The 16,919-nt window shown below is 46.7% G+C and overlaps 1 protein-coding gene across 1 annotated transcript in view; it reads left to right on the top strand.

Annotated features, from left to right (window-relative positions):
• The window catches only part of LOC139410666 (ubiquitin carboxyl-terminal hydrolase 54-like), a 109,339-nt gene extending 98,121 nt beyond the window's left edge, over positions 1-11,218 (top strand). Inside the window, exons 17-22 of the mRNA XM_071156055.1 lie at positions 892-1,099; positions 1,880-2,808; positions 2,927-3,048; positions 5,340-5,471; positions 7,353-7,581; positions 8,207-11,218. Of these exons, the coding sequence (XP_071012156.1) occupies positions 892-1,099; positions 1,880-2,808; positions 2,927-3,048; positions 5,340-5,471; positions 7,353-7,581; positions 8,207-8,844 (2,258 nt within the window). The 3' untranslated portion in view covers positions 8,845-11,218. The remainder of the gene's footprint in view (positions 1-891; positions 1,100-1,879; positions 2,809-2,926; positions 3,049-5,339; positions 5,472-7,352; positions 7,582-8,206) is intronic.
• The last annotated feature ends 5,701 nt before the right edge of the window (positions 11,219-16,919 follow it).

The following is a 16,919-nucleotide window of genomic DNA, read 5'->3' as shown; positions in this document are numbered from 1 at the left end:
CACCGTGGTTACTAGCCTGCCTGACTGGCGGTGCGGAGAGGGACGGGTCAGGGGGTGGAAGGGGGTGGGGGAACCCAGCGCTATGACAACCAAGTCTCCCAAAGGCTCAGTTAGGACAATGTGTCCTCGGTCTGTTATGTCAACATGCCAGTGAGTCTGTTAGTATGGTGTGTGTCTCTTGTCTGTTTGTCCTCATTTCCTAGTATGTCTGTGTATTGATGTGACTTTCACAGTATCACTGTCTCTGTCGTGAGCGTCTTGGACATTGAATGTGTGTATTATACTCGTCCACAGAGGAATGCTCACAAACACCCAACTCTCACACACACACACACACACACACACACAGTTTCCCCTGTTAGGCACCCCAGTAAACCGTCTGAACTAAAGATATTTGGCCAGCTAACCAAGAAAAATTGCTTCTCTATTTCTCAATTCAGCTGCCACGATACAGTATGAGTTAAAATACCAAGGAACAGCCTTTAGTTTCTTCTCAGCCTTCTTAGATATTGCGCCTAGGGAAGGGCTCAACTTAAAATCATCAATTTAAGTTTTTGGGCTTAGCATAATTCACTTTGATTAATTTAACATTATTCAATATGATTTAACCATTGTGCCATATGAACAGAATCTTTTAAGTGTCACTGTGGATATTAATTTCCCTAGCTTGTGTCCATTTTAATGAACCAAGCGTGGTGCCCGTCTGTGTTTTCCTCGACCCCCAAACCCTCCCCTCCCCTCCCAAACCCCACCCCCATTATTTCAAGTCTAATCCTATGATTTAGTTTTGTGCCAAGTGTTTTTGCATGCATCTCCATAACTCAGCTCTTTATTTTCTGCATTTTTCTTTTTTCTTTTCTGCTTTCCTTCCCTTTTTTTTTCGCCCTGTAGCTAAACTCAGGCTTCCCATGCATGAGGGCGGTGCTAACACCCATAGCAGGACAGTGGCTGAGGCCCGGCTGCAAAAGTGCATGAGGAGAGCGCGGGGCCTGCAGCAGCGCATGCAACAGCAGCAGCAGGAAGACAGACCTCAGCAACAGGATCAGGAGCAGACAGAGGAGCAGGATCAGCCCTGTCCCTGTCCCCAGGAGCCCCCCAGGTACCAGCACTGTCTCCTGTCTGTGTCCTGTGACTCCCGTCCCCCAGCTCACCTGCCCTGTTCAGCCCACACTCCTGGCTGAGTTCCTCATGTGGCTCTGGAAGGAGTGGAACAAGGGATCACACAGTCCTGGTTTATTCTTTAACATGCAAAATGCCTTGCAGGTAGTATAGGAAAAATACCATTGATTTTGCATACAAAGCGAGAAATGCTGTTTCATTTCATTGAACCTAGGTTATTCAAAGTAGGCTTATATATTTGGAGTTTTATCAGTTTGCTGATGTTATCCTTCATCTACCCATTAATCCAACATGTTTTTTTCCTAACACACAATCTGACCCTTGTGTTTGAAGATGTACTAATATTTGCTAATGCCACATCGTATTCAGTGACAATGCAGCTAACGCTGCTGTGTTTTGTGGAGGGAGGGTTGTGTGTGTGTTTAGTCTTGTGGGGGTTGCTGTGAGGCCAGGAGCCAAGGGGATCCACAGACACGAGTGCTTTTCCCAGGGGTCCGGTTCTGAGCCAACCCAGCCGTCCCCTGGGCTAGCCTGTACCAAAGCCCATAAAGATCTGTTACAGGAACATGACACACGTTCACACGCACAGTAAACTCACATACCCGCACACACAGTCCACACACACACACACACACACACACATATTTTAGACCTACAACACAAACCCCTCCTCTGTTTCAGGGCTCAGACATATGAGAGATGCCTGGCCGTGATTCACCAACCAGTCCATAACATGAGCCTCTTTCCTCCTCCTTCCTAGTGAACAGTCTGTCCCAATCAAAATACTGTTGATGGATGCCCAAAAGGACCAACCGCAAGCAGTCCTGGAAGCCACTAGGAGCATGCCTTCTCCTCTCCACGTTAAGCCCCTCCCCTCCAGTACAAACTCACTCCCTGAGCCCTCGAGCCACCCCCCTGTCTCTATGCCCCCAAGCCCTCACACAGGGTCAACCACAGGGGGGTACGTGGCGGAGGCCAGGGGGCGCTGGGAAGGACTGGATATGTCAGGTGTGCTCCCTCATGTGAGACCTCTCCACAAGCACGCTGCCATGTCCCTGCCTGCCCTGTGCGTGGACGGCTGGGACGAGAGCCATACTGAGGGAGGCCATGACCAGCCCCCAGCTCTGCCCAACTACAAGCCAGCTGCATCCCCACACTGGAACAGTAACCCCGCAGCCCAGACTCTGCCCACCCCACATCCCCACCCCAGGACACCCTCTCCAGTCAGCCACGCCAACATGGAGAATGCCTACCCCAGACGGCCTTCCCTGGGTCCCTCTCAGCCCCCTCCTGCCCATCAGAACCCTACCTCCTCCAACACCTCCAGGCTCGGTCCTCCTCCCCCTCCCACCCGGAACTGGTCCGGCTTGAGCCTGGGCCGGCCGGATGCTGTCGACTCCCCTTTCTACACCCCTCCCACAGACTCCCACTACCCTCCACCCGCCCCCAGCCGACCAGGGCGGACCCCTTCCCCAGCGTCTGGGGACTACAGGTCAGGTGCCGCCATGCCAGTGGATCACTGGGCAGAGAACGTGACCCGCTTCTACAACTCCCAGCCTGACCCTGTGGTGGGGTCGCCCTGCAAGGAGCTGTCAGAGTTAGACTCTCTGTACCAGGCGAGCCTACAGGCCCCCAGCTTGCCCCGGGCCCCACGCGGAGTCAGCCCCCAGCCCACTATGAACAAGCAACGTAAGGATATTCACTGAGCAGTGACCACTTGGGGAGGACTGAGAAACAATGATTGAGAAAGAGTAAGTGGGGGAGAGCTGTCCACCCCTAATACTGTGTCTCTGTGTTGTATCTGCAGCGGCTAGGAAGCTATTGTCTGGGCTGGCTGCACCTGGCCGCTCCAAGACTCCCACAGCCGAGTTAGAGAGACATGCCTACAGAACGCCAGGCTACACCAGCAGCCCTACACAACACTCCAAGGTCGGCATCCACGTGCTGTGTGTACGTGTACGTTTGTGTGCATACGGTGCCTTCTGAAAGTATTCAGACCCATTGACTTTTCCACATTTTGTTACATTACAGCCTTATTCTAAAATGTATTAAATCTTTTTTTCCCCTCATCAATCTACACACAATACCCTGAAATGACAAAGCAAAAACAGGTTTTTAGGATTTTTTGTTAATTTATAAAAATAAAAAAAATGGAAAAAATAAATTTACATAAGAATTCAGACCCTTCACTCAGTACTTTGTTGAAGCACCTTTGGCAGCGATTACAGCCTTGATTCTTTTTCGGTATGACGCTACAAGCTTGGCACACCTGTATTTTGGGAGTTTCTCTCATTCTTCTCTGCAGATCCTCTCAAACTCTGTTGGATGGGGAACGATGCTGCACAGCTATTTTTAGGTCTCCAGAGATGATAGATTCAGGTTCAAGTCCGGGCTTTGGCTGGGCCACTCAAGGACATTCAGAGACTTGTCCCAAAGCCACTCCTGCGCTATCCTGTTGGAAGGTGAACCTTCACCCCAGACTGAGGTCCTGAGCGCTCTGGAGAAGATTTTCATCAAGGATCTCTTTGTACTTTGCTCCGTTCATCTTTCCCTCTATCCTGACTAGTCTCCCAGTCCCTGCCGCTGAAAAACATCCCCACAGCATGATGCTGCCACCACCATGCTTCAGGGTAGGGATGGTGCCAGGTTTCCTCCAGACGTGACGTTTGGCATTCAGGCCAAAGAGTTCAATCTTGGTTTCATCAGACCAGAGCATCTTGTTTCTCATGGTGTGAGAGTCTTTAGGTGCCTTTTGGCAAACTCCAAGTGGGCTGTCATGTGTATTTTATTGAGGAGTGGCTTCCGCACGATTGGTGGAGTGCTGCAGAGATGGTTGTCCTTCTGGAAGGTTCTCCCACCTCCACAGAGGAACTCTAGAGCTCTGTCAGAGTGACAATAGGGTTATATGTCACCTCTCTGACCATGGCCCTTCTCACCCGATTGCTCAGTTTGGCAGGGCGGCCAGCTCTAGGAAGTGTCTTGGTGGTTCCAAACTTCTATTGAAGAATGCTGCAGATGTTTTTCCGTACCCCTCCCTAGATCTGTGCCTCGACACAATCGTGTCTCGGAGCTCTACGGACCATTCCTTCGATCTCATGGCTTGGTTTTTGTTCTGACATGCACTGTCAACTGTGGGACCTTATATAGACAGGTGTGTGCCTTTCCAAATCATGTCCAATCAATTGAATTTACCACAGGTGGACTCCAATCAAGTTGTAGAAACATCTCAAGGATGATCAATGGAAACAGGATGCACCTGAGCTCAACTTTGAGTCTCATAGGAAAGGGTCTGAGTACTTATCTAAATCATGTATTTCTGTTTTTTATTTTGAAAAAGTTTGTGTGTGTAGATTGCTGAGGATTAGAATTTTTTTAGTCCATTTTAGAATACGGCTGTAAGGTAACAAAATATGGAAAAGGTCAAGGGGTCTGAATACTTTCCGAAGGCATTGTATATATGTGTGTGTGTGTGTGTGTTGGCTGGTTGTGAGATTCAGGGCTGTGAGGGGTGATGCATGTTCAAAGCTGTGTGTATCGATGTGTGTTGAGGCCGCGTGTAGTGATTTGGTGCAGATGTGCGAAGGTTGTATCTGAGTGACGTGTGTGTGGCTGGACTGGCATGTGTTTGTGTCAGCCCCTGTGTCTGTACAGGCATGTGTTTGTGTCAGCCCCTGTGTCTGTACAGGCATGTGTTTGTGTCAGCCCCTGTGTCTGTACAGGCATGTGTTTGTGTCAGCCCCTGTGTCTGTACAGGCATGTGTTTGTGTCAGCCCCTGTGTCTGTACAGGCATGTGTTTGTGTCAGCCCCTGTGTCTGTACAGGCATGTGTTTGTGTCAGCCCCTGTGTCTGTACAGGCATGTGTTTGTGTCAGCCCCTGTGTCTGTACAGGCATGTGTTTGTGTCAGCCCCTGTGTCTGTACAGGCATGTGTTTGTGTCAGCCCCTGTGTCTGTACAGGCATGTGTTTGTGTCAGCCCCTGTGTCTGTACAGGCATGTGTTTGTGTCAGCCCCTGTGTCTGTACAGGCATGTGTTTGTGTCAGCCCCTGTGTCTGTACAGGCATGTGTTTGTGTCAGCCCCTGTGTCTGTACAGGCATGTGTTTGTGTCAGCCCCTGTGTCTGTACAGGCATGTGTTTGTGTCAGCCCCTGTGTCTGTACAGGCATGTGTTTGTGTGTGCAAGAGGGCGTTTGATACGATGTGTCTGTTGTTTCCCTATAGCCTGGGTCATGTGAGCGATCACTCGCAGATGACGAGAACTACAGTGCTGAGAACCTCCGTCGCATCGCCCGCAGTCTGAGTGGCACAGTCATAGGGGGACGACCTGAACACCTCGCCCCCTCCCGCAGCTTTGTGAGTCTCACACACACACACACACACACACACACACACACACACACACACACACACACACACACACACTAGTGCTAAGCGATTAACTGAAATGTCTTCTTTTTTTCAAATTAAACAACTGACAGAGGGTGGTTCAATTACTTGAAGTCACTCTGGATAAGAGTGTCTGCTAAATGACTCAAATGTAATGTAAATAAATCAAATGTAGTTTCTTTTTTGTGAGCTGAATGCGCCGTTTCTCTGGAGAGAAATCATATCAAGCACGAGAGACATCAAATAAAGAACAAACTGTGGGACGCCGTAGGGAGTTGAAGATTCAATAGGCAAATATTCAACCTAGTTCAGTGCAGAAAACGAGGTAATTAACTACAATGACCAGAATCCATTGCACCTCGTCTTCCCGGCCCCAGACAGAGAGGAACGTAACCAACACAGTGACGAGAGGGAAAGACACTGTTTGTGACTCGAGGTAGCTCTCCCCCATTGATAGTTGGAGCAGTCTTGAAACCTACTATAAGAGTGATTTTGTCAGACATCTCTTCAGCATGGGCAGCTGTGGCAACCCAATGATCACGGCTATCCTTTTCGAGCCAACTAGCTAAATAGTATGACTCGTTGGGGAGCACAAAGATAACGTTGTCTGGCTGTCTGGCTGCTACTACCTGATAGCCAGACAACCGTCGAATCTAATCACAACTGATATATTTGATTTAAGTAATGTTCTTAGTAAGTGGTAAGCAGTAATGGGAAGTCACTGCCATCATGGGGCTCTTTTTAATTGTTTTATTCTTTGTTAGAGACAATGGAATCTTTTAAATGTTTGGCTTTGGAATTTCAAATGCAAATCTCCATAAACAATTTCATGGTCATATTTTCATAATACATATAATGTAAAAAAAAATAATAAAAGTGTTTTAACCTAAATAAAAAACAAAAACATAATGACTTGAACAAAACACTATGCGCTCAGCCCTAACACACACACACACACACACACACACACACACACACACACACACTCACGCACGCACGCACGCACGCACGCACGCACTCGCACACACACATACATACACACTGTGCATACGTCACACACAAACACACACACTCACAAGCGTACACACTGTACATACGTTATACACACAAGCACAGAGCCTTACACGCAAACCTCAGTTTGGGGAATGGGGAATGCCACAGCTGTCACTCCCACTCAGAGCTGCCTGAGTTAGCTTTGGCGAGCACATCATTACATCATCATGTACCATCAGTGTACCTTATCATCATCACACCTCCCTCCCAGTGGATATGATTGTTTCATACTGTCATACCTCCATCTGGTGTTCACATAATGTAACTGCCGCGCTGTAGCCTCTAGTGGTGTGATCTTCACTCTGCAAAATGCCAGAGGCGGAATCTATAAATTATTCATAAATCATTCAGGTAATCCATTAAGCTTTTAACCTTGTGTTCAGCTTACATTCTTTGGTTGAAAAACAAAGACCAGCGCTATATATGGTACTGTTGCATTATATGAATAGATGGTGAGGTTTGTGTTGCCATTGAAATCCTGACCGTCTTGTTTTCGTTTTGTTTTCATTTGTGGGTCAGCCGTCCCTTGTCAACCTGTTTTTTTAACTCATCTGTCTTCCTCTCATCCTCCCTCTCCTCTCCTTTCTGCCTCTCAACTGCTGGGTATTCTCACCTTGTGGTGGACCCCTCTCTCTCTCTCTCTCTCTCTCTCTCTCTCTCTCTCTCTCTCTCTCTCTCTGTGTCTCTGTGTCTCTGTCTCTCTCTCTCTGTCTCTGTCTCTGTCTCTCTGTGTGTCTCTCTCTCTCTCTCTCTCAAACTGAACCTCGTTCTTTTTTCTTTAATAATAAAAAAAAGGAGCCCCCAGTTACCAGGATGCCAAAGCATGCGGACCCCCGAGTCACCGCACGTCACTCTAGCACGTCCTCCCTGCACCTCCCTCCCTCCTCCACCCACCTCTCTCCACCCGAACCCCAACACCAATACGTCCACAACAACCACCACTACAGCCCCCCAGCACTGTCCCAGCACCCCCCTCAGCAGGCAGCGCGGCCCCCCTCCTCGGGGCCCTATCTGGGACGCTCAGGTAACCGTCAGCCCCCTCCACCTCCAGTCATCAAACCACAGCACCATCCTGGCCCTATCAGAAGTGGATCACATCACACTCTCCCTGTCGGTTATTCCTTTTGTTTTGTCTGTATGTCTGGTCACACTGCATGGTTTAGATTCAACGCCAGCGGGAGCAGAATCTCTTCCTGGGTATCCCAGATTGTTCAGTCAATTCTCACATTGAAACTTCATTGGGTGGAAGGATGTTTGACATACTCTTTACATGTGTATCACAAACCATCTTTGAGAAAATCATGATGAAGGTGGCCATTGTAGTCCCATTTTAGACCTATACATGTCTCCTGTGAGACATAATGATCTGTTAATCGTACGTGATACAGACAGCATCTTGGTGTCATTATACTACCTATAGTGTTCTCTAATATATGGAGTATGTCTAGATTATAAAATATGCATTTTCACATAACTTTATTCAACAGAAAAAAAATCTGAATAGAAATATCTCAAAACGACTCTTTTGGAATGAAAATTTGACAGGAACAAATTCACAGAACTCTTTGATTGTACAGTGTGTTTCCCACTGTGCCTGTACTGGAATAGCTAGTTCTCGGCTGTGTTCTAACAATGATCTGCCCCCACAGGAGATCACCAGAAGGGAGACCAGTTTCTGGCTGTGTTTGACGGGGGTGAAGCTTTCTCCCGTGAAAACTACCACAGTGTTGCACTGAGCTACGGCACACTACCACGGGCACCTCGCAGGGCACCTCCATCCGGGTCCTCCTCTCTCCCCCAGTCCAGGGAAGGACCCAGCCCCGGCCCTGGCCCTGGGTACTACAGCCACCCAGACACGGGTTACGCCACCCTCTCCCACCCCCGCCGTTCTGCCCCCCCTAGAGGCACCATAAACGGCTACAGGCAGCCTCCTCAACCCAGCAGGATCAACGCATTCCTACCCACCCGCCTACCTCCCCAACACCACCCGGCCTACCACCAGCTGTCCAACGAGACTTCCACCCAACCCCTCCGCCTGGACGTACCTCCGGATGTTGACTGGAGGACTCCCGACTACAGGATGGTACCACCGTCCATGCCCATGCGGGACCCCCACCCCCTCCATCAGCACACCCAGAAGCCTGACCAACCTCGAATGAGGGCCTCATCCCATTGCCCCGGTAGTGCCCCACTTTGTTCCCTGTGCCAACAGCTGCCCACCGAGCCCTCCCGCCACTACTGCCAGTCTTGTGGGGCCTATATGGCCCGCTTCCGGCCTGCCAGCTGATCCAGCTTACCGTCACCCTACAAACAGACCCAGTTCACTCCCAACACACACCCCCTCTTGCTCTCTCTGTCTCCTTTCTGTCTCTGTTCCCTGTTGGGCTGTAGAAGTCGGACTCTAGTCCTGAGTGTTAGGGAGACTAACAGCAATCTTGGGGAACGTTGTTCTAGCAGATTGGGGCCCTTTCGCTTCCCATCAATTACTGTCTAAAGTATAACCCCACCCCAAACCTCTTTAAATAGACAGGCCAACCACTATCTGGTCCTTAACCTGGTCTATTTCTATAGAGTTTATGTTTAGCCTCATCTAAGGTTGTTTAAAGATGGTGTGATGCAGAGCGATGCCAACAACATTGGAAAGTGAGTCCAGGCTGGGTAGAAGTGGGGTTGTGAAAGCCTTGCTTGCACTGAGTGTCCACTGAGGTGGATGGCGAGAGGCATTGTGCTTCTTGGAGTTTAGGACACCCCTCATTCCCCCAATGACACATCAGCACCAACACAGCTGGAGGTTTAGGGGTTAAAACCTAAAACCCATGCTTTGAGGAAGCCTGTTGCAGACAAAGACTGAAGACGGACGTTGAGTTAACGGGGTGGGGAGTTTGTTGTTGTTGTCCGTCATGAATGATTCTTTAACAGGTATTAGACAGTGAAGTGGATGCATCATAAGGCTGCTTCCCTACACCAACCCTTCCCTGTCTGGATAGGAAGAGACAACACCTTCTCTCCTCTCCTCATTGTGTACTGACACTAAAACAGACCCTCTGAGCGTTCAGATTGATTTACTTACTGTACTACTGTATTTGTCATTTTTAGGGTGCTCTGGGTAAGTAGTGTTTAGATTGTCAAACTAATCTTTCAGCCTAACCTGTATATACTCTGCCATAGACCTGCTGTACTTTGCATTGAATCAACTAGCTAGCACTGTCTGGTGATTAGAGCCCTCTTGTAGAACGGGTGTGTGTCTCTCAGTTAGAGAGGGCTAAGGACCCTAGACTTTTCTCTCAAGGCTTTCCACAGCCCTGCAGCTATGCACGGTTGTTCAGCAGATCTACGACTGACGGAATCACTCGGCTTAGAGTACGTTATAAAGTAATAATGAGATTTTCTTAGTGCAGTGAATTTACCTAACTGCGTTAAAAACAAGTTTAGTTCACTTCAGAAGTGTTGAGATAGTTTTATCTGTTGCTGTTTTATTTATATTGACATTTCTCCCATTTGTTACGGGAGGTGCTCAATGTTATTAACCTATTTTTGTATTTTAAAGACTTGGGATATTTAGAGGATGGTGATCTGGAGGGCTAAGGAAGTAGAGAGGTTCAGACTCGTAGAGAGAATGTAGTGACAGTGTACTTTACAGAGAACACGCTGTGTCAATTCAATGGCTTTCAGCAAATCGTACTTGTTGAATCTTGAACGTTAGATCCATTTACATGTTTTGTCTTCGTGATGCGCCAACACCGGGGAGGGCTAATTACTTCCTAATTGAAATCTCAACCCAAATATTACTAAGACGCTGATTTATACAGAAGCTCTGGAATACAACAAAATACAAATGTGTCTCGTTTTTGAGGCAGATTTTTTAGATCTGATGATGTAAACTTATGGATCATTAGAGCCCCAATTACAGTTAAGTCACTTTTTTGGCTTGGGAGGAAAAGCGAGCAGCCGCCTTACAAAATACACTTACGTTATCTACAATCTGAAATGGAGGAAATTACTAAATTATGTTTTTTTTGCTTTCTACAATATTGCTGATTTTTTGTTTTGGAATATTTGTACAGGTATTTTTCTACACTGTAGATATGACCGAGGGAATATGAAGAGAATGGAGCTTAGTGAAGAAAGTTGAGTGTCTTAAGATAAAACAATTGCTAAAATCATCTGTTAAATAAAGAATTTAGGATGCTCAACTGCAGTGCAATTCACCGGGTGCGAGTGGTGTTGTCCTTCTTTGGGGAAAACAGTCTCTGAAACAGAAATGTAATTGGATTGTTGCAGATGTTAAACACTTAACCAAAGAGTGCCACTTTAGTGAGTCATTTTGATGAAAAGGAATTAATAATCCTTAGTTTGTGTACATTATGCAACACTGCCCCCTCGTGGATTGTCAGTAGAAGAGCAGGTGACAGGTGTCCATTTTCTTTTATTTAACATGCTAATAAACAGATACTGCGACAGCTGAACAGTGTAAATTTGTGTACAGATAATGATATCCTTCGAACTTAAATGTTAAGAGGGTGTGTTTTCTTGGTAATATAAAGGAAGGGTTGACAGATTTCCATTTTGGACTTAGTTTGTAAATGCTGTGCTAGCAGATGGAACTTGTATTTTTGCAATAAAGTTGTTACAAAGTGCTCCAAACAGGAGCAGAGTATGAAGATTGTCTGTTTCTGTGTGACTATGCTATACTATGCTATGTTGTAGGCTACAACTAGGGCCCAGCATTTTTCCATGTCAGATCATGTGATCAGGAAAAGCTCCTGACTCTTAAGATGCTTGGAACCGTCTGGTTTCGACCCCATATCATATAAACACACATAAGACAAGCAAAAATGTGTAGAATTGTAGGAAAGGATCTTTAAAACAGCAACACAAATATTCCTGCCCTGTAAAATGTTTTATAATTGCAGGAAATTAGCTTTAAAACCCCACAATTTTCACTCCGCCAACAAGAGGGGTGTGAACAGTTTGGGGTTGCATGGGCTGCGAGGTGGGGCTTCATTACTACACGATAAATGACCATATCCATCCGGAAATGTGTGTGACAGAACCTTCTCAAATTGTAACCGTGCTCTATAGGTTAGTCACTCACTGACCTTAGTCCGTGTAAAGATTATATGACACTTCTGCTTGTGGCCAGTAAGGCTGAGAATGACTACAACAATGTCCTGCTCCCTCCTTTAGTAAAAAAAAAGAGCCCCAACTTGAGAATTTGGACAAATGTCAAAAGAAAGAACAGTTAACTTAGTGCTTGCTGACTTTTACCTCAAATGGCAGTGTGTGAATACCAGTGTTTGCACATGAGAATGCCTTTGTGTGTGTATCTGTCAGGGAGAGAAACTTTTAATCTCCATGTCCAGCTCTTTCTCAGCCAGCCTTCAGACTGCAGGGCCTTGAATGAAGCACACAGAATATAATACACCCCGGGAGGCGCCGAGGGAGGGAGGACTATGAAAATATAACTTAATGCTGTTTATATCCTCCCGCTGAAACTAACCCTGTTGGGTGAGGACAGTTTATACTATACACTGCAGTCTACAGTATGGTCACGGTCACAGCTGGAGTGGCTGTTTCCACTTCATTGGGTTTGCTGGATTTGCAGGATTTCATTCCAGCTTAGCTCTAAACCTGATTTAACGAATCAGCCATTCATGGGCTGTGCTCAGAAGGATGAAATGCTCAGAACATTCCAGATAGAAATGAGGTGACACCATTACCTTTTCTCCAAAGGGTAATCCACACAGCATATTTCTATATAAACGCTTTGTAACCTTGCATCCTCCGTCCGTCCTGAATAAACTCATGCTCTTGAATGTAGATCAAAGTTATGTGGAACCAGGCATGTTAGATCTGAGCTGGAACACATGTCTGCATAGTGCACACAGCTGTCAGGACTGCCCTTCTCTGTGGGTAAAATACAGGGACTTTCCTGTTTAGGCTAGTTAAGATGATCTCTTTGTAGACACTCTGATGAGATATTCTGTTGTACTAATTCTGTTAGTGACCCATAGAGTGTGTCCAGTATATTACCTCTGCTCAGAGGCAAAACCATAGTGTGCCTAAAAAAAGAGCTATCTAAAACCTAAAACGGTTCAGAAATGTTGTGAAATAGCACAGTTACAAATAGAAATCAAACTGGATGGACATCAGAAATAGAGGAAGGACTAAAAACAAACTAAATATAACTATTGTACAATAGATTGTGTCTGTAAAATGTGTATAATGTGTATAAACTGAAGGTAGAAGCCTAAGTGTTATTGTTTATTAGTTTACTCCAATTGAGGGAAGGGTGGTAGGGTTTGCAGGGAATAATAAAGGTATATTCTAAACAAAGTATGTATATATATGTGTGTGTGTGTATGTATTTATATATATGAATGTTTATGCATGCATGTATATATATATATATATATATATATATATATATATATATGGGTATGTACGTGTATGTAAGTATGTATATATATATATATTTACCAAAAAAAGATATGGGGGATTGGAAATGATGCAGCCAATTACATTGATGGAAGCAACAATCTATCCACAATATTAAGCTGATCCCCCCCCCCCACCCCCCCCCCTAAAAGAAAAGAAGAAAAATACACTTATTCGGCAGTCCCCATAGGAGAACCCTTTGAAGAACCCTTTTTGGTTCCAGGTAGAAAAAACCCTTTTTGGTTCCAGGTAGAAAAAACCCTTTTTGGTTCCAGGTAGAAAAAACCCTTTTTGGTTCCAGGTAGAAAAAACCCTTTTTGGTTCCAGGTAGAAAAAACCCTTTTTGGTTCCAGGTAGAAAAAACCCTTTTTGGTTCCAGGTAGAAAAAACCCTTTTTGGTTCCAGGTAGAAAAACCCCTTTTGGTTTCCATGTAAAAAAAAATATATCCAGAGGGTTCTACATGGAACCCAAAAAGAGTTCTATCTGGAACCAAAAAGTGTTCTCCTATGGGACAGGCGAAGAACCCTTTTTTTCCCCAAGGGTGTAGACACAGACCGAACCACATACGGCTAATTATGTGGTTGTATTCTGTGATACTCTAAGTCAGTTTTAGTGAAGGGTTGTCATCATTATTGTAACGATCTTCTTCATCTGATGAGGAGTATGAAAGATCGGACCAAAACGCAGCGTGGTAAGTGTCCATTTTAATGAAATATAACAGAACACTGAATAACCAAATAACTAAAGTGAAACAATGAACATCGAAACAGTTCTGTATAGTGAAACACAGAAAACATCTACCCACAACCCATAGTGGGAAAACAGGCTGCCTAAGTATGGTTCTCAATCAGAGACAACGATTGACAGCTGCCTCTGATTGGGAACCATACCAGGCCAAAAACAGAAATACAAAACATAGAACAAAAACATTGAATGCCCAACCCAAATCACGCCCTGACCAAACTAAAACAGAGACATAAAAAAGGAACTAAGGTCAGGACGTGACAGTATAGTTTCTCTGCAAGCGTTTCTCTCAGAGTGGATGCATCTGGAGTGAGCTGGTATAAAAGACAAACATTCACCATAATGTAAGTAGAAATGATAGGGTCTCGTTGCTTTGATAAGGCTTGCTTGTTTTGTGATGTGTTAAGTATTTAAAAGAAGAGAGATTTTTATAGAAATAGACATGTGTAATAACATCGTTTACAAACTGTCTTTTAAAGTATTACAATTTATTGCAAGAGTGATGTGCGCTTTAGGTTTTTAATGTGATGACACTGACTATTTGTGTGTACTTCAGGGTTTATCTTGCTGGGTCGGTTGGCTTGCTGCTCACCTTGACTGCTGACGCTAGAGTTGGGTAAGGAAGGTACACTTCTGCTATTTCCTCTCACATCATAACCACACAACTCAGAAATCATACGCTGTTTACATATTGAATCAACGCCGGCCGTGCGAAATCAAATGCTATCGTTCCTTATTGATTTGTTTCCCACTGACCCCTGTATAGGAACTCCTCTGAGTCTAGCTTCTGTACCGAGACAAAGGAATGTCTGCTCTGTGATCTGGTTTGCAAGAACGATGATTATGAGGGGAGTCGATTGTAAAGCACAAATGAACGGCACATAGCAACTAAAACTACGTCAGGAGTTTGTTTCTCCACCTTGTTTTCTTTAGCACGTTTAGTTTTAGGTCAGGGTTGCAGATACAATACAGTAGCATTTTCATCACAATAAACTTGATCATAACGTTCCATACAATTGTGAAAACAAAAAATATACGTGCCTGCATGCGTAAAAACAGGAGCTTCCCCCTACCCAGCTACCAAGCTTCCATCCACCCGACAACCCCAGCCCCAGAAACCAGGATTCCCACCGCTTCCCACCCACCGCATCTAGAAACCAGGATTCCCACCCCTTCCCACCCAACGCATCTAGAAACCAAAGTTGCTTGAACCCCCACACCCTCCACCCATGGACTGCCCCTTCCCCCACACCCTCCACCCATGGACTGCCCCTTCCCCCACACCCTCCACCCATGGACTGCCCCTTCCCCCACACCCTCCACCCATGGACTGCCCCTTCCCTCACACCATCCACCCATGGACTGCCCCTTCCCTCACACCATCCACCCATGGACTGCCCCTTCCCCCACACCCTCCACCCATGGACTGCCCCTTCCCCCACACCCTCCACCCATGGACTGCCCCTTCCCTCACACCATCCACCCATGGACTGCCCCTTCGCTCACACCATCCACCCATGGACTGCCCCTTCACCCACACCCTCCACCCATGGACTGCCCCTTCCCCCACACCCTCCACCCATGGACTGCCCCTTCCCTCACACCATCCACCCATGGACTGCCCTTTCCCCCGCACCCTCCACCCATGGACTGCCCCTTCCCCCGCACCCTCCACCCATGGACTGCCCCTTCCCCCGCACCCTCCACCCATGGACTGCCCCTTCCCCCGCACCCTCCACCCATGGACTGCCCCTTCCCCGGCACCCTCCACCCATGGACTGCCCCTTCCCCCGCACCCTCCACCCATGGACTGCCCCTTCCCCCACACCCTCCACCCATGGACTGCCCCTTCCCCCACACCATCCACCCATGGACTTCCCCTTCCCCCGCACCCCTCCACCCATGGACTGCCCCTTCCCCACACCCTCCACCCATGGACTGCCCCTTCCCCCACACCCTCCACCCATGGACTGCCCCTTCCCCCACACCCTCCACCCATGGACTGCCCCTTCCCCCACACCCTCCACCCATGGACTGCCCCTTCCCCCACACCCCCCACCCATGGACTGCCCCTTCCCCCGCACACACAATGTCAATTGTTTCACCACATTGGGGTATCGTGTTGAGTTGTAGATCAGTTATGCAGGGATGTTTCACTTTTGCACCGTCCTAACCCAAACCTACATCATCCGTAATGCACTCTACAGCACAGGATTCTGACTGAATGTTTGTGTCTGTGTCTGTGTTGCAGGTGCGCCACTATGACTCAGTGAAATGGGTGTCGACAGACAAGGAAGCCCACTTCATGGATAAGGCCATAGTCACCACATTCATGAGACTCTTCAAATACATCACCAGATCCAACAAGGCTGGTGTGTGTGTGTGTGTGTATTTTTGTGTGTGTACATCTATTTGTGTGTGTGTGTGCATGCATATGCATGAGTCTGTTTCCATGCTTGTGTGTCTACCTGGCAAGATGTGTTTACCCATACATTTTTCCGATAGGCATCAACATTGACATGACAGTCCCAGTGATTGTCGAGGAGATGAAGAGGATTTCACGGTCATTTGTTTACACTCTCAGCTTTGTCATGCCATCTGCCCATCACATGACTCCTCCCCAACCCACTGATGACAAGGTAAGGCCCAATAGACCCCTACACCCTATGCCCTATGCACTTGTGGAGATCTGAGAGGATTTGATTGGTTTAAGCAATATGGTGAACTTCCACTTAGTCTATCAGAGGGTAAGGTGGAGCTATTACCATATTGCTGACTGTCAAAAACGTGTCAACCTGACAAGTGCATAGGGTGTAGGGTCAAGGGGTCCATTTGGGATTGGCCTAACACTCTATATAACTGATTTTAACCTGGATGCCTCAGATCTGTACATTCTGTATAGCCAACTCTTACATGGTCATTGTCATTGCATGTTTACTCTGTGTCACCAAATGCAGTCATTCCGAGCATGTATAGAATATGATTGTCTATCAGACCTGGGTTCCTGTAGTCTATCTTTAAAATACTTTGATTCAGATTTTCTAGAGTGCCAGATGGGTGCGGTTTGCACTTTTGGGACTATTCCATTGTTGCCATTATGCAAGACAAGCTCATTCGAGCGCAGCTTAAGTATTTTAAATAATACAAAGACTTTTTCAACTAGGGACGCACAATATATC

The sequence above is a fragment of the Oncorhynchus clarkii genome, chromosome 1 (assembly GCF_045791955.1).
Source record: "Oncorhynchus clarkii lewisi isolate Uvic-CL-2024 chromosome 1, UVic_Ocla_1.0, whole genome shotgun sequence".
Lineage (NCBI taxonomy): Eukaryota > Metazoa > Chordata > Actinopteri > Salmoniformes > Salmonidae > Oncorhynchus > Oncorhynchus clarkii.
Note: the sequence above shows the minus strand (reverse complement) of the source record. Positions and strands in the feature narration are given on the sequence as shown.